This window comes from Haliotis asinina, chromosome 14, assembly GCF_037392515.1.
Source record: "Haliotis asinina isolate JCU_RB_2024 chromosome 14, JCU_Hal_asi_v2, whole genome shotgun sequence".
NCBI classification, from domain to species: Eukaryota; Metazoa; Mollusca; class Gastropoda; order Lepetellida; family Haliotidae; genus Haliotis; species Haliotis asinina.
The window spans coordinates 36,465,803-36,491,857 of NC_090293.1; the positions used below are offsets into that span (position 1 = coordinate 36,465,803).

Here is a 26,055-nt window from a genome sequence, read left to right on the forward strand (position 1 = left end):
ATGGTGGTCAAACATATACTGTTTGCCACACTTGCACTCATCTGCTTGAAGGACTCGAGCCAACGTAAGTTCCACCAAAACTTCACAGTACAGGGAACACGAATGAATGTACAGCAATCATAAACTGTGTGTATCATAACTGTCATACAGAAGTAAAAGTGTCGTTCCTGGTGTAATTAACCTCAAACATTTACTTGTAAACACAATAGTGTTTACACAATTGTTTACCATTGTGCAAAGTGATATATTGGGAAACACGAACCTAAACAAATCTATACTTAAGGCAATAGTAAATTTAGCAAGTATATATGTCAGTTATGTATATAGTACTGATTTTGTATTACCTGCTATATACTGGACACACACGCACACGCACACGCACACTCACACGCACACGCACACGCACGCGCGCTCATACATGCATGCGTGCATGCATGCATACATACACACATACATACACGCACGCACGCACGCATGTACGCACGCACGCACGCACGCACGCACGCACACACACACATACGCACACACACACACACATACATACATACATACATACATACATACATACATACATACATACATACATACATACATACATACATACATACATACATGTCATCCATTAAAGTGTTCATTTGTTTTATCTTAAAAGATCGTTGGTCCGGTATCACTGTTGACAGCACGGCATGGTATGAACTGCTCAATCTGGACGTGACCATCATCGGGGAGACATCATTGATCTTTGCCGTCCTTGGTTGCAAGGGTGCAGATATTGTATTCTACCAATATGTTGACTCAGGCAGCTACGTATATGTGCGTCTCGGTGACGCCGAGAACACCTACTCTATCATGTTTGCGAGCACCCACTGTGACGACTCAGGCTGCTCTCCTGGAGGCTATGAAGTCAAGGCGCACTTGGACTGTAACGCGTACAAGGTGTTCTGGGTGCAGTGGGACAACGTAGGAGGCTTCCTGGTCGGAAATGGCAACATCATCGGGGAAGATGTCTTCATGTCCATGAACTATAACCTCAATGACAACAACGGCGTGTTCAACCTGCGGTACGCAAAGGTATCCGTCAACGTCGATAACGTTTTCGTGGACTGGCAGTTCTATATAGGTAAACATTGAACGACTAACTATTCTTTCCAAGGTACACCAGTCTCTCAGTGATGTAGATACCAACTGACTGGTTGTATAAAACACTGCGGAGAGGAATTCGATTCCGCTACATTGTTCAGACTTTATAGTAATTGTCAAGGTTATATCAGTTTGGCGGCATTATTGATTCAGTTTAATCGTGTTTTTATCACTTTAGTTTTCTATGAATTCCTCTGAGCAAACCTTCCTGTTTTCTGAAGTAAAACATATACGTGGCAGCGCACTAAGTTCATTTACTTCTAAAAATAAGATATATAAAGTAACATTTTTCAGTGAACCATGCACGAACATTGAGTGTATTTTGTCACCGAGTCTTAAAATCTTCCTCATCCCTATCATAAATCATGAACGATCCTTTACTACAGCCGTTCATTGGCAGAATCAGTCTCATTGTTATAGTCCATGGACCAGACCCCTGAAATTGGGATGATCGGTACCACTTGGAGGGACTGATTGAAATGGTGTTTTTATTGTAGAATATGTGCTTTGATTGCACTATGATAGACTGTGAAATTCTTGAGCTGTGAAGTAAGACTATTATGAGATGAGAAGGGACACGTGTCAGTTCTTTTATCATTATCCGTGGGTAATATTAATTGATGTTATTAACTGTTATTTTATGTTGACATCTTGTGTTTCATGTCAAGAGTTTATAATTAAACACATAATATCATTGAATGAAGCATTAAAATCAGTGTCATGGTTATATATCATCCAACTATCCATTCGTCCACCCATCCCTTTGTCAATAATTCTGCTTTGTCTGAATATATAGATATCAGAACTAAACGGCGTTTAGTTTTGACACTTTACAGATTCAGAAATCAAATTTTGATTTGGTGTCTTTGCTTTTCAGGGATATCTAGAGGTTTTATGTTGTTCATGTTTCCAGTATCAGATCATTCGTGCGGAGATCAAGCTGAAAACTGATGTGTTCGCTTCTGTGTATCTGAAGAACGGATATTTTCCCTCGTGTCCATGATATCATATGTACACTGCCAGTTTTTACCTTTAGACAGGTCACTCATGTTGGCTCATTTTCGTTTTTATCACATGTCGAATATATTTTTATCAGCATCACTTACAGCAATTGTTTCATTTTCTATAGTGGGCATAAGACTGCAGTACTTTCTACATAAACAACATTATCTGTGCTGTTGTTTCTCAGTGGCCCTTTCAAATACACTGACTGACAAATCAAACTTTGCGCTAAATTGTGAGACCGTAACAACTAAATGTATAACAGTGAAGGTGTGAATTAAAGCGACAGCACGTGCCTATAGTACATATGCATAGGTGATGGGATATGGATAAATATATATATTTACATTACAGTGCTAAAACTAGTCTTCTATACAACATTGCATTGTCAGTTGACATGGCAAGAATTTGCAATATACAGTGATTTTTATTGTTATGGGAGTAGAGATATTCATTATATGGACATATTAGTATCTTCAAATATATTAAAACTCTAGTGACTTAACACCGACTTTAACCACCCCGTGCCTTCATATCAACAAAACATCATGCAAAATGTGAAAACGTCAGAGGTCTGATGAAATAACGTGACATTGGTCAGTTCTTGTAGAGCCTATGTTGCTTTGAAGAAAACATTCACAGACAACTACATGATCCCTATCAGCAGCTGCAGGTTTCATATTTTCACGTTAGGCTGATTTTGTCATGCATTTCTGACATAGAAAATGTTTTGAGCCGCAGCTTTGCTGGGTTTTGCAATAGTCTGCTGTCAAGAAATGTTATGTAGCCTATTCGCCCTCATACGTGTTTCCCAGGGATCTGATACACCAATTGACCATGCATGTCCAAGATAACAAGATGGATCCCGTAATTTTGGGACCTTCAGGATATTCATCATATTGAATTCTACTTTCTACTTTTGCATAGACCAGCAAATGCCTTAGTATATTTGCTTTAGTGTCCATTTTATCGATTAAATTCATTGAAAACTTCTCAAAAAGTGATATTCTCCACTTGACATGATAACGGACTTCGGTGTGACGGTTAGGCAGAATTCTGATTTTATGTATTCGGTCATAGACAAATAGCACTGAGTCAATAGTTTTAAATTAAAGATTCAAATAACAACATCTGAATGCACAAAACAAAGCAGAAGATCTTCTACTGTGCATATGGAGATGACTTAGTTACTCATTAAAACGAAAAGTCCAAAAATTCACAGACAGTCTTCATATTGCCATATTGGCTTATAACTGCATCCCTCAAATATTGAAAATCTTATTATGTCATACCAAAGGCAGTTCTTATCATGGTTTGTAAATGACAGGTTGTATAGATGATAGCAGTAATGCTCTGACTTAATTCACGTTCCATTTGGATCGAATTTATCTATTATAATGGTATAGCCGATATACTGCATATTAACCGGTATGTAAGTTCATTATCAAAATAATGAATTTATGTAGAAGTTGGCAATGTTTTTAAAAATTATCAATAAAATAAGAAACAAGTATGAAAATGAATAACTCAAACAACATGAATATTTACTCAGCCATTCTATATTTTGTTTTATGTATTTGTCACTCTCATTAAGCAATATTGTCAATTCCATAATTTGGCGTGCTTGTTCATGTGCACTAAGATGACCTACATGAAAACACTGAAGTTTTCAAAGGTCTGTCATATCAGAATACACACATATATTTCTATAAAGGTAAGCTACGTAAAAAGTATAATGACTGTTAGTCCTTGAGGTTGTACCGATCACCCTACCTGGCCCATGGACATGGAATATTTACTCAGCCATTCTATATTTTGTTTTATGTATTTGTCACTCTCATTAAGCAATATTGTCAATTCCATAATTTGGCGTGCTTGTTCATGTGCACTAAGATGACCTACATGAAAACACTGAAGTTTTCAAAGGTCTGTCATATCAGAATACACACATATATTTCTATAAAGGTAAGCTACGTAAAAAGTATAATGACTGTTAGTCCTTGAGGTTGTACCGATCACCCTACCTGGCCCATGGACTATTAAACATTGTTGTAAGTGCATTTTTTGGGAATACAAGTTGTTATTTATGTAAAGGTTAACATCCCTATTTAAAACATAATATAGCCATGCCCGTTTTCTCTTGCTTCAAAGACTTGAAGCTGCTCTCTGATATAAAGCTGGCATTGATTATACACTAAACCTTACACCATAAAACACTTTCTAGTGCGGAACTAACCTTTCATATTCCTAATGTTTGATTATAACATTACCTTTGCAACAGATACTCCTACGTATAATAACCACCACCAATATGCGCGATTGTTCTAGACAATCCACCTGAGATCACGCACCCTGATCCCAACGGCCTCACGGTGACTAGTCTCACCGAGGACTCCCCCATCGACACCGTTATCCTGGCATTCAAAGGGACCGACCTTGAAAATGACACCTTGCTATGGGCAGAGTTGAGCTCAGATTCAAGTAGTTATACCATTGACTATACTGATGACACACTGAGAACCAACACAACGTTCGACTATGAAACCAGGAACTACTATTCTGTATTATTGGCGTAAGTAAATATGAAATTAATATGTTTGACTGAAACAGATGTATGTTTTTCATAACTATTTAAGTGTTATTAGAAATGACATTGGCAAATGTTATACAACGGTAGCCACAACAGTGCTGTGATCTAAAGAATCTAACTGGAAAGCTCTAGACACAGAATGTTGCCATTCGTTGTGACAGTCTATTCCACATCTCTCTCATGACAACAATTCTGTAAGCCTTTCATTTGTTGCACACACCCAGTGTTCTAGGCTCTGGTTATAAAACATTCTTTTAACAGATCACAGCACCATCGTTTTCATATATTCATCGGTCTATAAATCCTGAAAATATACGTTCGTCCAAACTGCTTCTACACTTCATATTGTTTTATTATTTGTTGCACTATGGGCGCATATGCTTAAACCTGGCGCCATTGAATTTCTGTTAGTATCACAGTCATTCCCCGTTCGTGTGCTTGTAGAGTAGAGACAGTACATACAAAGGTAGAAGTTAGAACCATGTTCGTGTTGCCGTGGAACAGTATGTATGACATTCAGTGGTATTTGACGGGGTATATTCACGTGTTTGGCTTTATATTTCTTTTATTCTTTAGTGTGTACGATGGTGCCGAAATAACCAACGCATCCTTTAACTTGGAAATAACTGACGTCGATGACATGGCTCCAATCCTGACTATCAACAATGATCTCGCTATGCTGGAGGAGCAGCCACTCGACTACAAGCTTGGCGGCTTCTTCGTCTTGGAGGATCCAGATAGCGAGACATTTACTTACACAGTTTCAGGTAGGCGACCGTCAAGCTGACTTAAGAAATACAGCGCGCTCTACCACCATGTATAGTGTAATAATAAAACGTTATAATATACTAGCTGCAAAAAGAAATTGTGCATTGTCAAAATATTATCCCAGTTGATACATACGATATGTGGGCAGGCATTGTAATGTTGGGATGTTAACCCAGGGCCATGACGTTGCAGGAAAGGAATAGCCACAGGTCGAAGAATCTGATCCCTGTAGCCCACACCAGTTAAGTTGCCCTGAACAATTATCAGAGGAGTTCTTTGGCGTGCTGTTATTCCACCCGGAACCATCACGGAACCATCACCAAAGTTCCTCTCCACGGTACAGGCCTGTGTATAACGTTCTCTCACGCGTCTGCGGGAACGTTGACGCCCATCACTATGGGAAATGTTAAATCTGGACGTACCTGTAAAAACAACATTTCTTCACGAAAACAAGGGTCTGCGGACATGATTTCGGCAAAACATTCGGCGAGCTTGTTGATGAAGTTGTGTCAGGATAGATCGTATGGCGGGACGTCGTGGTCTGATCCCGTGATGACAGCCATCACTTTAGTCTGAAACCTGTGCTAGAGATGGGTCACTCTTATCCATCTGTCTTGCCTTCTCGTTGTTACACGCAGACGTCAGCCAGAACGTGGCCTATCGATGACGTCATTTGTCTAGATCTTCTGGTAGCGTCTCACCAGTGCAGAAATGGTGTTCCGGTGGTAGTGGAAATGTGCTGCCACTTGCCGTTGAGAATTCCCACACGGACAATCCCAATTGCGCAGAAGTTAGCCTTGGCATGCTATGCGTTACAGTAGCCGTTTAATTTTTTAACCATCGCAAGGGCAGGCGGTTGAGCTTTCCAAAGTGACAGTATTGTGTGACAGTTTAAATCCTTATGCGTCTACACAGAATTGATAAATTTAGATTTTAAGTTTTGTGTGCACAGTTTCTCTATGCGCCTAGTATAGTTCAAGAAGAAAATGTGTTTTTACACTATACACGGCGTCAGAGCGAACTGTATGTCTTTTCTAAGATGCTAAATTTCACAGTTTCTAATTGTAATTAACATCTGTAATTAACGTAAACCATTTAGGACAATTTGTACGTCGCAATTCTTCTGCCAAGATAAGTTTAGATCAGTATATCCAAATGAAGCTGACTGACAAGAATGCAACGGATTAGTTTACTATAGGAAGCTGTAAGAGGCGATGACAGCTGACATGAATCGTGACGTCGGTAACATTGTGAGGTAAAGCAAGAGTTCGATTAAAGGGGACTGACTAGGATGACGAAATGACGCCATTATGTACATGGTGACGTAATGCAAAATGTGCACATTATTCCTTGATAAAGTACTGACGGTGCCTTTGATCTTTCACCGAAGCATCTTACAATTTCTCCTATTTCCTTGTCGTATTGATATTACCGTCACTGCTGTTTAAGGTAAAGACGAGGCATTCTTCAAGGTTGACGCTGAAGGAGTACTACAGATCAAAACTCGCGTGGATAGAGAGAATCTCACAGACAGCGCTTTGACCTTCACCTTAAATGTTACGGATCCTAGAGGGCAGACAGCAACTGGCGACTTGAGCATCACAGTTACTGATATTAACGACAACGCTCCCTCATGTGACAGGGACATATATTTCATAAACGTGGAAGAGGCTGGAGCAGGCGGTAGGTTTTCGCACGACGTACACCAATATCGTGCTGCTGACATGTTTCAGCTGCAGCTTATCATACTTCCATAGTCTAAACAGCGGCACAGTTATAGGATGTTGTTCTTGTCCCAGTGATGTTCCTCGTATTCACATTTATACCTCACCACAAACGGTGCTGACCTAAAGTCCAGTAAAATGCAAGTCTCATATACTGAACAGCCAAAAAAAAGCAATTTCATGAAAGTAAGCGTCCATGTTTATGTCTTCAAACCTTGAAAACAAAACAGTTGCGTTTCTTTTGCTATTCACAATGTATAATAGTAGTCTTAGCATATTCGACGAATTATCACTTGATTATCAAGTGTCTAGTACATGTAGTCTGCATATGGTGAATGGTGTACCATGGTGTCAGCTGCTGATGAATTTTACTTCCAGGTGTGAAAGTCCTGGAAATTACATGTACCGACGCCGACAGTGGAGACAACGCTCAAGTGAGGGCAGATATATCCGGTGGAAACAGCGCTTTGGTCTTCTCGATTACAGGATTCGAAATCTTTGCGGACGCCAGCATGATAGACTACGAAGCGCTTCGTGACAGTAACTACACCTACTATCTCAGCCTGGATGTCTACGACGTACCGTCTGCAGGCCCAGCTAACACAGGACACATTACTATCGTTGCGGAGGTACATATGACAGTATACTTAGGGTGTAGACCATTTAACCAGTGCACGATGCCCTGAACCTGTACTGTCAATTGAAAATTCATTGACTTGAGATACGCAAATAGACAAACACACATCGACATATATACTCAGGGACACACATGCGTTCGTGTTTGTTTAGGTAACCGGCAAGAATGAACATCCTCCGGTGTTTGTGTCTCCGGCACTGACAAGTGGCAATTTCCCTGAGGTGTCTGTAAGTGAAGACGCCGCTCCAGGTACAAGCCTTGTCACATACGTCGCCACAGATGATGACGCTGGGATTGACGGTGTTGTCAGATATGAAATCGTCTCCGTTACGCCGGGTGAGTCACCTATATCAGTAGTATGTAAGTTTATTAATTTAAAGAAATGGGAGTAACTATCTAAAAGGATAGAATATAGAGCTGACAGTGATCACAGAACATCATTGGCTGACGGGAGGTATAGATTCACTTCGATCTACGGGTAATGTTTCAGTTACATTAACATACCGCATTATGTGTATAGGCTAATGCCAGCTTCGTGCAGCATTTAGCGGAACGTGTTAAACCTCTAGCGCGACCAACATGCTTATCTAGTCCGGGTCTGTGTTTCGAACTACCATCGATATGTGCCCAGCACCTGTTCCCCCTTCATGATTGGTAGGTTTTGGAAAACACACACAACATATCATATCACCGTTATACTTCACGTTGAAGACACGTCCACAAGTGCCCCTGGGACGTTTCATATCGTCCCTGAGACGGGGGAACTCCGAGTAGCGACGACACTGAATAACAACGCCAGCGTTTCCAGCTACGACATCGTGCTCAAAGCTGTAGATAATGGATCATCACCGCTGGAGGTGACGGCAACGCAGAAGGTCAGGCTGAATACCGCTAATGATAACGCGCCGACATTCGACAACCCCGTATATGAGACCACAGCGAATGAATCGGCTCAAGTTGGAGCTGCTGTTATTGATGTTGATGTCAGTGATGTGGATGGCGACCCCGTTACTTTGACACTGACCGGGACCTATCTCTCTTTCTTTGATGTTTCGGGTACCACCATCTCTATCAAGCAGAGCACTGATTATGAAACTACTACTTGCTACAGCATCGGCATAACGTGAGTCATTCAGATACCCTTGTGAGCGTGGTAAACGAATATGGGGAACTTCCCCAGCAATGTTTTCAAACACATTGTTTACTTAAGATCAATTTCGATCTGCGAAACGTAAAGCCGTTTATATGATTTCTTCTAAGAAACATATTATGTATGTATTTGTTCATTCATTCGATGTTTTACAGTAATACGGTATTTATAAGGTTTTCGTATTTATGCACCCAGTGCAAGCGACAGTGTATACAACACATCGTCTGCCTTAACAGTGAAGGTTACAAATAGCAAAGACGAGGCACCAGTCATCACCGTCAATGAAAACAACACCATGCTAGAAGAATACCCGGTTGGAACAGTTATGTACGGGATGTATATGGTGTTCGACCCAGATGGTCCGGATGCTCTCAGCTACACCCTCAGTAGTATGTATTAACACCCTCTCCTACATGTTCAGTAATCTGTATTAAAGCTCTCTCCTACACCTTCAGTGATCTCTATTAAAACTCTCTCATCCACCTTCAGTAATCTCTATTAAAACTCTTTCCTCAACCTTCTGTAATCTCTATTAAAACTCTCTCCTCCACCTTCTGTAATCTCTATTAAAACTCTCTCCTCCACCTTCTGTAATCTCTATTAAAACTCTTTTCAGACACAGCCACTGGTCTGTTTACCATCAACAGTGACGGACACCTGGTCATAGCATCCAGAATTGACAGAGAAGTATTGAGTAATTCAGAGCTACTGGTAACTGTGGTCGTGGATGACAGTGCCGGTAACTCGGCTAGCGCTGACGTGGCTATTAGTGTAGAGGACATCAATGACAACATACCCTCTTGTGGCCAGTCTTTGTTCATCATACAGATGGAAGAGGCTGGAACTGACAGTAAGTTCAGGACAGATCAACTCAGTTTTCAAAGCGAGATTTATGTTCATTAAGTACAGATGTGCAGCTACAAAACACATATCTACCATCAATTAGTAATTTAAAAGTACCCACATGACCTAGCTATAACGGATTTCATTGTGGAATTTATACGTAGTCATGAAAAGGACACGTTCAGGCGATAATACCATCAATGCAAACTGTCTTTGCTTGCAGCGACAGACTGTATCCAATAGGCATAATTATAGCTGCACAAACATTATCAATCGTATGTATTCTTCCGATCTAGGCAACAAAATGATTGATAATACGCTGGTATGCACCGACAAAGACCTTGGCAACAACTCCGTCGTAGTTCTGAACATCACTTCTGGGAATGACGATAATCTATTTCGGTACGAGGGTCAAGAACTGTGGGGGTCACCTGACAAGCTGGACTATGAGGGCCTGGACACGGTGGGCTACAAGTACACACTAGTGGTAGAGGCCATGGACTCGCCCGACGACGGGAACCGCAACAGAGGGGTTTTTATCGTGATAGTGGAGGTGAGTATATTTGGTAACGAACGTTTTGTCTTCTTCCAGGAAGACGATATACTGAAGAAAAAATGACTTGACCAAATGTATTTTATTAATGACGTGTGTGGTAGTCTGATGCGTATTCCTCAACCTCCAAAGTTAATACCGACTGTTTTCCTAGTTTAAAAAGTCCCTTGTACGGTATCCAGAATGTTGGTGTACGGTATCCAATATACTAGTGGGCAGTGTCCAATACTGGTGTACGATATTAACTATATTAGTGCACAGTATCCAGTATACTAGTGTACGGTATCCAATATAACAATGTGCGGTATCCAACATACTTGTGTGCGGCATCCAGTATACTACTGTTCGGCATCCAACATTCATAGAAGCTTCGTAAGCTGTGGAATCACCACAGCGCACATAAACATAACTTCCATCATGTTAATGTTGCACTGGATTACGGAAAACCACGTACTGAAGAGATAAGAAAAATGTGTCTTCTTCAGGATACCTTCGTTAGGTTCAGAGGGAACAGTGCCATATTCGAGGACAGCTGCTTATTCTATGAATCCGTCTAAAATAAAACACAATTCTTCAGAAAAAAAGAACATAATGTTTACATCTTAAGATCGGCTTTGTCACTTTGCAAAAAATTTCAACATGGTGACATGGGCACATGCAGATGGAAAATGGCTGATCAGGAAGACGACACTTTGTTAACGATGGCGCTATCGTTATATTTATATTGGTGTCTTTTTCGAAAGAGGAGATTTGGGGACATTCCCTTCACGAAAATCTAATGCAAACATAGTAATATTAGCATGACTTTCAGGCTCTGTAAATGTAAATGTAATAAAATAACCATAAACGTAGCACGATAGAATATAGAGGATCTGTCAACTTACTTGCTGGAGGAGCTATTGACCATCATTACTAAACTCAGGGGGCACATATGAATCCATATAAATTCCAGAATGCCCATATAAACCATGAACTTAAGTCAGCATACAAGTCTCAGACTAAATTTGGAGTTCAGTACTGAAAGCTTGTTAAAACGTCCTGTGTTATTGTTTTGGCGTTGACGGAAAGAGTACTGAAACCCCGACGAAGTAACATCATTATACTAGTGATACGTACGGAGGATCCCCATTGTTCTCGGTGCCCGTGTTTTTTTTTGTACAGCCTGACCTCTAGACGCAGATCAGAATAGTACCCGGGTCCACCACCGGTAGCACAGCCTGATGCTCTGGGTAATGCAGAAGGGTGCACTGTGGAGGAATCACGGCATTTTAGCAGCGGCAAGTTGAAAAGATCAAGAACCAGAGACTTTAGTTTGTGAAACCCTGCGTGACGCCAATAGTCACAGTGAATGCATTGATAAGTCAGATAGGTTTACGTGTATGTCGTTATTTATACATTTACCTTTGCTGGTCTTTTGATCTTCAGATAACGGGTAAAAATGAATTTGCCCCTAACTTCACATCACCGGTAACAGACAGCTCGGCAAACTTTCCAGATGAGACAGTAGCTGAGGATACCGTTCCTGGGACAATTATCCTCACCTTCGCAGCTTCAGACGACGACCACGGCAGCGACGGGGAAGTACACTATGAGATCGTCTCAATTACATCAGGTTTGAATGAAATACAATGCTTTCAGACGAACCTGACAGAAATGACAACATGTGATACATGCTGCACAAACTATCAGTCAAGACACTTACCTCTCAGTCAAGCTCTTTTGAAATATCTTATATGATTTCCGGGGGCCTTGATCCTAACCTTTTGTAATGTCAATTTAAGTCTAATCCACATGCCTGTGATCTTTTCTCCGAACCATGTCTTGTGATAAGGTAAAGAACTCATTGCCGTGTAATGAGTAACGTCAAACACGTTATATTTATCAACTTAAAACCACCTTCCTCCATTTACTTCATCTCCCCCTTCAACACAGAATAATGATTCTGGAACATACTGTTAGTTTCATTCGGGTTGGAATATTCGTTACCAACGAAGTACGGTACTTTTGATGCCTCACTGTGCATTACAATATACACAAGTACATGTTTTTTTGTTTCTTTCACAACCTGGCTTGCCTGTTCGTTGTACTTTTCTGCAGTGCCCCAACGATACACTGGCTATTCCCCGCGTCTCTCACAGGTCATTCATAAAGAATACTCTCATAGGTTTCCTAACTCTTTATTTGTTACAACTAAGATCTTGTTTGTTTGGACTTCATATTAAGCATTTCTCCGACATAATCACACTCGTGAAATTAAGCAAATGTTGTTTTGAAAGAGAACATTGGAGAATGAACAACCTTTTCACAATGGAGACACGTCTATAATTCCAAAGTCGCTGAATTAAGATAAAAGAATATGTTACCTAATGTATGACACTTTTGCAGATTGTTTGATTTAGTGTATTCCGGTTGATGGATCGAAACTCGCTGCTACAACAGATCCTTCCTTTTATTAGCCGCCATCCCCATATGAATAGTCCTTGTATTTATATTGGCGTCGATAGGGTAAAACAGCTTGCACCCAGTCACCTAGACACATATCTGTTTCCAGATACTGGAGATAGTGAACCAAACATCTTCACTATCGACGGAGACAGTGGGAGTCTGATTCTGTCCGAATCTCTCGACGCCGATACCGACACAGGCGGTGTAGCGTACTACACCGTGGTGGTCAAAGCCGTGGACAGTGGTGCCACGCCCCTCGAAACCCAAGCTACACAGAAACTACTACTCGGTGGTGTCAATGACAATGCTCCTGTTTTCACCAACGTTGACTACGAGGTGTCTGTTGACGAAAACGCTGGTGTGAATGACGTCGTCGTTGAACTAACAGTTACAGACCCAGACGGTGACAGCGCAACAATATCAGCAGACGGAGGGGACAATACTGTGTTTGGCATTGCTGGCAATAGCATCGTCGTTCTTGGTACACTGGACTTCGAAACTAGGACCTGCTACTCTCTGAACATAAGGTACTGCAGTTACATGAATCAAAACATTCTTGCTGTATCACACTATATTTATGTAGATTGTGATAATAGTGGCCTTCAACTGCACATGACAAAATATTTCAGCGCCAGTGACGGTACCTTCAGCAACAATATTTATGTGACGATCAAAGTGACCAACGTGAACGACGAACCCCCAGCCGTCAGGACGATAAGCAGTCCGAGCATGCTGGAGGAGACGGAAGCAGGGACGGTGCTGTATGGCCTGTACGCCACTACTGATCCTGATGTTGGAGATACAGTAACGTATTCTCACAGTGGTGAGGGCAGATGTCGATGATCTTACTGTAGCTGTTGTCATCTACAAATGTTGGCTAGAAATGACGATATTTGCTTTTCTAGAGTAGAGTAGTGTGGAGTATATGTAGGACAGGAATATGCATTGTAATGTCTGGGGACTACGGAGAGATGCAACATTCAAACCTTGATTTCACAGTTTTTAAGTCACCCTGGCCGTTATGCCTTCGTGGCATGGCTGCCCATTTGTGAACTAAACCGTATAAGGTTCACTTCATTTTCCAAGGGTATAAACATAATTAGATATATGCAGCAGTGTCCTTACTCTCTTTCTGAGTTATCCTTAATTAAATAAGGATAATAATGTAAAGTATACATGCTTCTTTGAAACATTCAGGAAACATTCAGTTTTTTTCATTCTTCCCACCATTAATAGCACCCGGTAAAGAGATTGCAGTGTCATTATCAAAACTGTAATAAGAGAGATATTTGGTCATGTTTTGCTAGTAGTGACTATATACTTCCCGTTTTTGGCTGAACTATGACACTATACTCTTCTCCTAATCCCTTCGTTCCACAACGTCAAAACACAACACAGTTTACTGGAATACGCTTGTGACTGGTGCCACCGATTTATTTCACGAACCTCAACTCAACTTCACACAACTTGGTATAGGGTATACCCTCTTGTATACAAAAAAGGATTGTATACTCAACGAAATATAATAGTATGCATGCTGAAACCAGACCCGTAAAACCAGAGACTTTTGAACGTGTTCCCTCTACGAATGTAGGAGCATTATACTGGAGGGTTGACAGTACTTATCAGTCTTGTATAGATATGCACTATACAATGCATTACATAAGCAGTAGAACACTGGAATACAAAACATGACAACTGAATTGAAGGTCGTTCTTAAAAAATATAATGATACAGGTAGATTATAATAGCTTACCAGTCCAACAATATTCAATCAACACAATTACAAATTTCCTACAAACATGTATGTACAATGTAAACGCTTATCAAACCAGATAAATATAACCTACAGGTTTACATATATATGTAATATAGGAAGACGCAGTGATCAAATGCCTTACCAACCGATGTCTTTCAGATATACATTTCATACAGAAATGCGCACTATTCTAATGGATTGCCAGCCCATAGCTTTTCACATGTGCATTTTATAGAGAAATGTGCAATATATCCTAATGGCTTGCCAGTCCATAGCTTTCAGATATTCATTTCATTCAAAATAATCAAGATTCTAATGGCTTGCCAGCCCCAGAAAGAACAAACTCATGCAGTATTATAATGGCTTACCTGCCAAAACCTTCATAGAGAACAGATGCAATATTATAAAGACTTGCCAGCCCGATGAGCAAACGTTTCATATGTATTCATTCATTCACCCCAAACCGATATCCTGAAACAGTGAAATATGTCAAAGCACACATAGGCCACATGACATAGCATGATACACATAATACAAACTTAAAGATGCACGGTCTTGTTGCACTAGCGAGGGAAGGAATTTAAATTCGAGAACCTTATATATACAATGCCCCGTGTATTCGAACACCTGTGTTTTTATTGAAATTGTCCGGATAATCGAATTTTCGGATCGGATATCTGAATCACGGGCCATATGTACAAAGAAACGTACAAAGAAACGAACATAGTAGGCATCAGACATAATCTTTATTGATTACACAAATATCAGTGCATACAATGTTTCATACCTGTTCATGCAGTTATGCTGTCTTGAAGAAATCAATCATAGCCTTTTGCACTGACTGTTTAGAAAAGCGAGAGGACTTTCGCTATGTCACTGTCGACATTCACAAGAACATTGGCAGTAACAGTCACAGTTGCAACTTGTGCACAGGATCGTAGTGCATCGCAAAATCCCGACAAGGCCATGTCTTCTTGTGGGTCCTCATTTGATTGGATAATATCCACATGACGAAAGCAGTTAGCAATTATCTTTTCGCTCACAGCGGATTAATTAATTATAGTGACCCCCAAATTGACACGCCTTAAAATTAACTCCCTGTCACCTTGCTACTAAGAGGTAATTAATCTTCTGACGCTTCAAACACTTTGTTACGTCACGCGAGACCCTCGGCAATCGCGTGTGTAAACACAGGTGCTCAGCCATCCGGATATACGAGACAAAAAAATGCACATAATTTAGTGTTTTTCAAGTGAAAATGACCGTACGGTTTCGGAAACCGAATTTCCGGATAGGTGAGAAATTTTACAACGTTGTGAATTCGTTTTACGGAATTGTTGTTCGGAACGCGAGTTTTCCGGGTATCTGAGGTTCGGATAAACAGGGCACGTCTTATTCAGCGCCACCTGGCGGAACAACCATTCACGTGACTATAGTTACATACCGCTAGGACAAAGCAATTTCCCACTAATTCATACTTCAAACGTTGAAAATTTCATATAATGACTTTCATAGGTACACACGCAAGTTACTTCAGTATAAGTGACAGCGGAGATCTTCAAGTTGCTCAGCGTGTAGACCTTGAGGCTGGCACTTCCAGCTTGAGTATTGATCTGACAGCGACAGATGCGGGAGGGAACGCCGTGACGGAGTCGCTCACCATAACGGTAGTCGATGTGAACGACAACACCCCATCGTGTGACAAGGAAGTGTATGAGTTGGAGCTGGAAGAGGAATCGGGAGGTATGGCAAGACGACCAGGAGTTACAGGCTTATTTTATGTTCTGTTCCTACTATGTGGGACGAAACCACTGGCTGCCGTTCATGACATTTTCTAGCTGTTTACACTGACAAAGGCCTCAAACAGCATAACCATTTAATGTACATGTACATCACAACACTCGTTTGAAACAATAACTTGATATAAGTGACATATGTACACTACCATATATAAGGGACATGTGTATACTACCATATAGAAGTGACACATGTATATTACCATATAGAAGTGACATATGTATACTACCATATAGAAGTGACATATGTATACTACCATATAGAAGTGACATATGTATACTACCATATATAAGCGGCGTGTACATTCAGGACATCTTTTGGCTTGATTCTAATACCTGAAGACATTCATACTCTCTGCTGTGTTCCATCGCTCCATTATAATCAGTATAAAGACTATCATATTACTTACTACAGCAAATATAAAATCACATCACTTTCGAAAAGACTAACAATATTCCCTGACAAGGAATGACTCACCATTTTGTTCTGGGGTGGTAGAGTGTCATCCATTTTGTTCTGGGGTGGTAGGGTGTCATCCATTTTGTTCTTGGGTGGTACGGTGTCATCCAGTTTGTACACTTGTACTAGGATGCTCGTTTTGTCCAGATTACAAGAGCGACATATTATTTTTGCACAGACTGTATTCGATCAATCTTACTACATTTAAGCCGCAAGTAAAGCTTTTAAAAGGTTACTTGTAGACATGGAGGAAATTTCTACATTTCAGTCATCTGTGACGTGAATCACTTCAGATGCAATAGTGATAGTGATTCGTACATGTTCATGATATGGTCGGAAATCTACTTACAGAGGGGATTTCTTGTGTATATATATAGAGAGAGTTTTGTAACTTTTAATATTTTTAAGCTATCATATGTCTGTGACATTATCGTATGTCCCTGTATGTTTCCGTTTCATTTCATTTATTCTGAAAGGGATTATCCAATTGAACCGAAGTAAAGCGCTCGCGAATTAATTTTGAAAACAGAGAAGTAACTCTCGACCGTGTGTCTTTTTATCAGCCGACGCCAAACTGCTAGACAGCATCAGCTGCAGTGACGCAGAGACAAACGGAGTAACCCTGACTGTGGCTGGGGGTGATCCAGATGGAGTGTTCCGGTTCCAAGGAATGGAGCTGTGGGGTGCTGCGGACAACATCGACTACGAAAGTCTTGAGACAACGGGGTACAAATATTACCTCTCAGTTGCCGTCACGGACGAACCGTCAAACACACCCGCCAACACGGGACATATTATGGTGATAGTCAAGGTGAGATAACAAACAAACAAACAAACATTTAGAACAGTTACGTGATGTTACGGTCAAATGAAATTATTTGTACATTGTCTACAGATGAACGGTGCACTTCTCTGTCTTCAAATTCCATGTACACAAATAAATTTCCAAGACATGCGATGTGGTAGTTTACTTTAAACACAATCTATACGGTCTCACTAGCGTCACTTTTAGTGTCTCTACCAGAGGCATTCGCCTAAGCAGCATCATAAAACGTCGTTTTTTCGTGCAGAAATTACAAAAGCTTTAATGCTTACGACGAAGGTGCCAAATCAGCCTTCAGATTTCATGTTGACGTGTACGTAAGACAGATGGCATGCACCAAACCGTTCAATGCTGTATACATATATAGTGTTTCTGCGTGTAAGGTGACGGGAAAGAATGAGCACCCCCCGGCGTGGAACAGTTCCTCCTTAGACGGTTCGGGCAATCTGCTGGGGGTGACGGTCTCCGAGGACGCAGTGGTAGGAAGCACCGTGACGACTGTGACAGCTTCTGACGATGACCAGGGGTCTGACGGGCGAGTCAACTATGAACTCGTGTCGGTTACATCAGGTACAAATGTCTTCTTTCACATTTTACTGAGCTGTCGTCGATTCTACATTTACGATGACATCTGTAGAATAACGCCCGATGACTGCCTGCTTGATACGTCGTACCCCCCCCCCCCCCCCCCAATCCCAACTCCTGCTCCACGTGATATTTGCGGTTACATATTCCAGACGCCGGTGCTACTGTATCAGACAAATTCTGGCTCGACCCTGAATCCGGAGACCTCATCATCGCTACACTGCTTGACGCTGATTCCACGACAGGAGGCGTGGCCTTCTACGACGTTGCGGTCAAAGCTCTGGACGGCCACGCCACGCCACTGGAGGTTCAAGGAAACCTGAGAGTGACAGTCAACGCGGTCAATGACAACGCCCCAATCTTCTCTGACACTGAGTTTATAGCCACTGTTCCAGAGGACGCCACACCCGGCTTCACCGTCCTAACCCTGTCGCTAGACGACATCGATGGTGACACACCCACATTGACTGTTGTCGGTACCTGGTCAAGCCTCTTCGAGGGCGACGGGGGGAGTATTTTGACCAGTGGTAAACTTGATTATGAGACGGAAAAGTGCTATTCAGTTCAAGTAAGGTGAGGCTGTTCTTGGCCGTGACGAATGAATATTGTGTATTAAGGTCACCTTTTTAACCAATAACTTTTTAACAACCACAAAAAATGTACATTTTGAACATCAAGCGTACTGTTTTATCCGTAAACCTGTACATGTGTGTGTTTCTGATTGTTCGTTCGCACATGTATTACAGATATTTATATGTAATGTTAATTCCCAGTAGATAATAAATTCCCAATATCCTTTCCCGAAATGACATTTTATGAGAACTACATTTAATAAAATGTGCACCTAGATATTTGAGAAACTGTCTTCATTTCCAGATAATAGTCTGTAATTATCCTTGAATATTATTTACGCATTTGACAGAAACAAACACATAATAGCAACGACCATTCTGCCACTAACAGGGCATCTGATGGCGTCCACACCACGGATCACTTTGTGACCATTCAAGTCACCGACGTCAATGACGAACCCCCGGTACTCTCTGTGTACGGAGGACTCACGGTGCCGGAAGAACTTCCAGTCGGGGTCATCATCGGGGATGTGTTCAGCGTTACTGACCCAGACACAAACGAAACCTTCACATTCAGTATCTCAGGTTGGTATACTGGTATTAAACAGAGGAATACTTCTAGTAATATTGTAGCGTTAGTGATGGTGCATGAGGCATAAAGTCAGTCCTCCTCGTCGTAGTAGTAGTAGTTGTAGTAGTTGTAGTAGACTGAGTAAAATAATTAGTAAGTGAGTGTAGTGTTACGCCGCTTTTAGCAATATTCCAAAAATATCACGGCAGGGAACAACAGAAATGGGCTTCAAAAATTGTACACACGTGGGGAATCGAACCCGAGTCTTCTGTGCGACGAGCGGACGCTTTTACTACTAGGCTACCACTTTGCCTAGAAGAACTAGAGATTTCCCCACATATAAGAACATGAATAATCACTTAACTGATTTGCGTTGGATGATTATGTTCATAACACAGCATACATACGAACTTCATGTTCCTGCCAGGCTCACACAGCAGCTTTTTGGAGATTAACGAGACAACTGGGCACCTTTACATTAGCAGCAACATCGACCGGGATGGGGGACTGGCCTATTTGGATGACCTGTCCCTCACAGTTACCGATTCCGCTGGCCTCACTGACACAGCCGCCTTCAGACTCGAGGTTACCGACATCAATGACATGACCCCTGTGTTCTCTCAGATGGTATATTCTGCCCAGACAACTGAAAACAGCACCTACTGTAAGTAGGTTATTCGAGAGAAACGCATATCCCCAAAATCTGTTGCGAAACTTTTGTATTTTCAAACATATATAACTCATCCACAAATTTATGGTCCGTTTGGCTAAAAAGCGGACCGGTGAATTGCAATCTAACTGAATAAACTGATAAACATAAAAATAATAAATGAAACGTTGATCATAATGAAAACATCATACCATCTGTGTGAGGTTTTTGCACAATTTTTGTCCTAAAAATGAAAACGTTGTTTAACAATCTATCATTGAAATATTGTCACAGTTCACAATTTGTTACGAGGGAGGAGTGCATTCACGTGTGCGAGAAAGGATGGAGGCGGCATGAATACATAGCCTTGTCGGCACTTGTGCACGTGCTTCTCACACACCTGGCTGTCCCTTTCTCTGCACTTCTCCCTCTTAACAAACAGTGAACAACGTCAATATTTTAATGATATTTTGTTAAGAAGCATTTTTTAGGACAAAATTTCTGCAGAAGCCTCACAGAGTTCTATGATCAGCGTTTTATTAAGTGTTTTTGTTTGTTAGTTTTCGAGTTAGATTACAATTCATCGGCCCACTTTTGAGCCAAACGGATTGTACTTTAGTAGACTAAATGAATTTTATTTCCATTTAGAAGATGGAAATGTCTTTATAACCACGTGGATCATTTTAGGTAAACCATGCACAAGTTTCGTAAAGTATCAATACCTGTTGTGCCTACCACGTGCAGTTCTCACACGCCTTGTCATAGATCCGACAGTGTACTATTGCCTGGGGAATCTTGGGGTTGCCGTTGACGGAGATGACGATCAAGTTCATTGCAGTGGTGCTCAATTTGATTTAGATCCGGGAAATGAGACGGTCATTACGTTAACATTGTTAGCGACAAGAAAGTGCAATGAGCTGTCTCAGTACCCCACAGCCGTCAGGTTGTGCTTGAAGCAATTTTCAAGAAAAGGTAAAAACGACATTTGTTTCTTTTTGTCAGCTAAACTAATCCCGCTCTCTTGTACTGATGACGACTCGGGAATCAATGGCGAGGTGTCTCTCTCTATTGCTGCTGCCGACAACCCTGATGGCATCTTCTCCTTAATGGGGTCTGAAATGTATGTTGACGGTAGTCTCATTGACTTCGAGACAACAACTTCTTACAACATAACTGTTCTCTGCATGGACACAGGTGGGTCCGTGACCGCCAAGACCGGGGTGACACTTGTACAAATCCAGGTTGGTGCATTGTACTCCACACTAGTTCTAGTGACATCTGTAGTTAACTGTTTGTCTCAAGGGGTAACTCAAGCTGAAATCGTAATGTTCGTTTGCTGATATATACAGTGTGTTTACTGCTTACAGTGGAGTGACAACATCCTGACTGTTTAAGGTTGCTGGTGATAACGAGTTCCATCCTGTGTGGGATACGACCGTTCCTGACGGTACCGGGATGTTCCCCGCAGTGAGCATCAGTGAATCTCAGAGCCCCGGAACACTTGTTCAGACGTTCAGCGCAACAGACCAGGACCGAGGAGTCGATGGTGATATCACGTACGACATCGTTTCTATAACCTCAGGTATAGTGGACCGATGTTTTCAAATAGTCGAAACCGTTTTCAAATCAATAACTAAACGCTATACTTGTTAAAAGGCATAATTACCTTGCACATGTATCTATGCCGATTGCAAATTGCTATCATTAGATTTCCTTTTGTATAGTAGCGAGCTAGTATAGTGGGATATGGTTTTTAACTGATACACGAGGAACATGACCTCCGGACAATCGGCTCCACGGCGCTGCCCGACCGCTACTACCGTGGAATTATACATTTAAATTCCGAAAGAAGTGTAGTGATACCCACTATGGACTTCTGTTCCAACCGTAAGTGCAGGAGATACTACACTGATAGATCAAAACAGTTGCAATCAACACTTTCTTCATGATCGTTTACTTGTATATTGTTTACTCATTAGCTGAGTCTACAACTGTCGCCGACCTCTTCACAATGGACAAAGACATGGGAACGCTCACGACTGCGATGACTCTCGACGCAGACGTCGACACGGGAGGGTCAGCATATTACAACGTGATAGTTCGAGCGAAAGATCTGGGTTCGCCAAGCCGAGAGGTTACCGGAACAATCCGAGTCACAGTCAACGATGTTGACGACAACGGCCCCAAGTTCACAGAGCAACTATTTTCGGGAACTGTCCAGTGTTCAAATGCTGTTAACGACGTCATCGCTCAGGTGACAGTTGGAGACGCCGACAGCACAGTAGGCGCTAGCACGTTCTCCATGCCGGAGGCTAGTACGTTGTTTGCTGTCGACTCATCGACGGGAGACCTTTCATTGCTGGTGGCCCCTGATACTTTAGCGATTACCGAACTGCGACAGTTTGTGGTTGTGAAAGCCACATCCAGCAGCAATGCTGATCTGGTGGACACAGCAACCGTCTACGTCAGTTTCGATTATTGCGGATCCACGACCACTGCTACCACAGAAACCACCACAACCACGACAACAACACCAGGTTTAAACCACTTCTCTAAACCTCTACATCTTACTTAAAATACCTGCTATTGTTATAGATTTGCCACAGGTTTAATGACAGTAATGGTAGTAGAAGCTGTATGGTAGTAGCATTAGCAGTAGTAACAGTAGCGGGAGCAACAGCAGAAGTAGCGTGCAGTAGTAGTGGTAGAATTATCATCACTAATAACACGGGTACCTACGGTATTTGAGTGCGTTTACTTTGACCGCAGCACCTTCCTGTAAGCCGGGTGTGGACCCAGAGGTGATAGTCCTGGCAACTCTCTGTGTACTGATGATAGCAGCCATCGGAGTTGCTGTCTGTCTGAATGTGAGGTCTATCATGGCGTAAGTGTTTACAGTGATAACTGCTGCCTGTATGTTAGCAATGGCTGGTATAATATTTCTTCAGATACATGTACTTAGATGACATGGTTTGAGAAGTATTCAAAAGTCACCAAATGAACCTCAGCATTTTTCAAACGTAATGGCATTAATGCATATATTACCCTCACGCAGGACGTAACAGCTTAGAACCCGGTGAGTCAATACTCGATAAATAAATATTACTGGGTTTTGTATCAGATATTATTATTCATCATAAAGAGGTTGTTTGTTGAATCGAAACTGGGACGGTGTGGTTATATCGTCCACTCGTAAAGGCACAAAAGGTATTTATCTGTCATTAATGTGCCTAGAGATACTGCAGATTTATACGTCATCACTGTCACTCTCCATTTTGTTGTATGTATTTTTCAGAGCACGGCCATCGTCTGTCAAACCTTCCCTGCGTAAAAAGGGACAAGGTAAAAATATTACCCATCATTAACTCAATACCTGTCTTTACTTCCTTACATCAGATCTAGAAGTTTCTTCAATGCGTTTGTTCAGCTGAGATAATGCACTCAAAGGAGCGCAGGAAACTCAGTTGAACATCCAGACGACGACAGACACGTCGTTCTCTGTGAACCTGGAACCCGTTGTCATCATAACATAGGCCGTTCTGCCATTGACGTGAGACGTATGAACATTAGTACGGTAGCATCTGACGTCCATGAAGACGTGTACCCAGACAGACTCGGGTATAATGATGACCCAGTGGCCTTGATACAAAAACGAGATTGCCAGTATCTCCAGGGAGATGGCAGCAAAATAACGGTTCACAACAGCAATGGTGGTGTGATCTGCCTACACCTGTCAACTGTCTGACTTGTCTGTCACAGGAAACAAGTGATTGTTGCACAAGCCGATTGTAATTCAGCTTGAACATAGCTGAGTGTGACGTTGCACTACATCTGAGTGCATGTATCACCGTTGGTTTGTGGACTCATGAGCTGATTTATATCGTTGGTCATTTTAATACCCATACCCCTCATACAATTACTGCTACCACAGAAATGCAACAACAAAATGCACGCAACCCGTACAAATTCCGCGCAAATACCTATTTTATATGCAATTAAGTAAAGCAAGTATTTAATTTATAACCGTGACTGTTGGTGTTACATATACCATAATCAGGGAACACTAATTCGGGTTCCAATCCGAATATATATTAGTTTGTTTTTAGGGACCGTTCATAACACATGGCGGGAGGTGGGTGTGGTGATGATGATTTTTGTGAAGTTAAAATGTGGATGATCCCCCCCACCCCGACACACACACCTAGAAATTAATGTACAAAGTAAGTGAATCCCTGTCCATTATTAGGGAAGAGAATTCCCTACCTCCCCAGAACAAATTGGGTGACCCCGCTTATCATCATCACCACCCACCACCCCCTGTCCACAAATTATGAACGGTCCTTCAACTTGTTTCTTTTGAACGTTAGTCCACTCAATGCTCTTGCTTCACATCTACCTGTTTCACTCCCAGGTGATCTTGAACGTCCTCTGGAAACGTCGAACAAAATGGAGGTGGAAGATCTGGTACTGTATGCACAGGGAAATGAGATAGTAACCTTACGTAGTCATTTCAAAACTGAATAATGAAGTTAAAGAACTGTGTTAGAAAGCAGGTTAGTCACTAGGAAACCGATTTATTCATGATCGAAAGTCTGTATTAAATATGGGATCCAAGAATCATCATAAATTTACATAGGAAAACAAATAAGGGAACACATGACAGCACAAGTGTGCCTTTTTCTAGATTTCTTCACACACAATGTAATACAAAGCTTATGAAGAGACCTGGACAAAAATAAAGGAACAGTTGTGCTGTCATGTGTTCCCTGATATGTTTCCTCAAGTATATATGGTCAGCGTGGAGAAGTAGTGTCCAGTTGTGACGAACTGTAAATTTAACAATGAAATAAACTGATCTTTCTACAGATGTATCCAAAACATTGCTGATCCTAATACCGATGCTGGTTCCAAATGAAGTAGTCATAATAAATAGCAGGCGTACGGTTTAACAAAGTTAAGTGGAGCAATCCGTTTGCAGCCAATAGTTTTGTACACTGAGGGATTCTGCAAATGTAATGTCAAGAAGTGGAACCCCACGTTTGACGATGACTAATTCTACAAGTAGGATATCAGCTAAAAGTTGCGCTTGTTTAGTAAGGAAGTACCAAACTGCATACTGCTCGTTAAGGAGCAGTGTTATTGTACATAGACTTTGTGTTACAGACATTGGAAGACCCTGCTGATCAGTTCGTGTTTGACAGTCTCCCACCGTACACAACTATCGGAGGACGATTTGAACAGCTTCCTTGACGTCTCCAGCCACCCATGTTTTAGCCCTTTTGGTGCCTTTACGCTGACGTGCTTAAAAAATTCAAGAGATTTACATGTAATAACCTCGCCATGTTTGAAATTACATATGCTCGTGTACGTTTATGTTTGCACATATAATCAAAACGAATGCTGTATTGTTTATTTCTTGCAGAGAACTTTACCTCTATCTCCCTGATTCACATTCCCTGGTCATGTTTCTCCCTCAAATGGGAACATCGACGCTAAAATGTTTGAACCTTATGTTATAGCATATTCCCCAGTTAGTTGCACCTGACTCGGACCATCAGCATATATCTATCTCAGTGGTACGTCATCTCAGACCGTTTACACTACTGGTTACATCTAGCTCAAACTATTCACCCTATTGGTTGCACTTAGGTCAAACCATCTACCGTACTGGTTGCATCTAGCTCAAACCATCTACCCTCCTGGTTGCACCTAGCTCAAACAATCTACCCAACTTGTTGCAACTAGTTCAAACATCCACACGGTATATGCTATGCTAACCTTAAAACCCTTGATCAGCGTGACCAGTAGTTGATTCTGCCATGCAGACGTATTATCGGTATGTTTAATGTACATTGGTGATCACATAATTTAACAGTTTGCATCAAACGACCAGTCAGATGATTGCGATATATCCTGTTTTATACTGTTCTGTTATAATCGATCTAGATTCCTGTTCAATGATTTATGAATATGAAGTGAAATGAATAA

At 41.4% G+C, this 26,055-nt stretch overlaps 1 protein-coding gene across 1 annotated transcript; it reads left to right on the forward strand.

Moving 5' to 3' along the window:
- Nucleotides 1-25,317, forward strand: LOC137262245 (protocadherin Fat 4-like). Its single transcript, XM_067800046.1, has 27 exons — nucleotides 1-64; nucleotides 653-1,120; nucleotides 4,471-4,714; nucleotides 5,309-5,499; nucleotides 6,950-7,183; nucleotides 7,603-7,853; nucleotides 8,014-8,197; nucleotides 8,573-8,984; nucleotides 9,207-9,400; nucleotides 9,628-9,861; nucleotides 10,151-10,407; nucleotides 11,833-12,019; nucleotides 12,959-13,379; nucleotides 13,482-13,675; nucleotides 16,127-16,354; nucleotides 17,431-17,678; nucleotides 18,074-18,260; nucleotides 18,428-18,848; nucleotides 19,239-19,432; nucleotides 19,846-20,082; nucleotides 21,070-21,308; nucleotides 21,463-21,649; nucleotides 22,047-22,604; nucleotides 22,837-22,951; nucleotides 23,363-23,409; nucleotides 24,479-24,531; nucleotides 25,231-25,317. Exons 1-27 carry the CDS (start codon nucleotides 1-3, stop codon nucleotides 25,315-25,317), a joined length of 6,336 nt encoding a protein of 2,111 aa, XP_067656147.1.
- The last annotated feature ends 738 nt before the right edge of the window (nucleotides 25,318-26,055 follow it).

Bases quoted from the DNA above. Each gene is read 5' to 3' on its own strand.
- LOC137262245 (XM_067800046.1), top strand. From the start codon at position 1: ATGGTGGTCAAACATATACTGTTTGCCACACTTGCACTCATCTGCTTG. The intron at 9,401-9,627 runs GTATGTATTAAC...AACTCTTTTCAG, and splicing joins TCTCAGCTACACCCTCAGTA to ACACAGCCACTGGTCTGTTT. The intron at 13,380-13,481 runs GTACTGCAGTTA...AAAATATTTCAG, and splicing joins TGCTACTCTCTGAACATAAG to CGCCAGTGACGGTACCTTCA.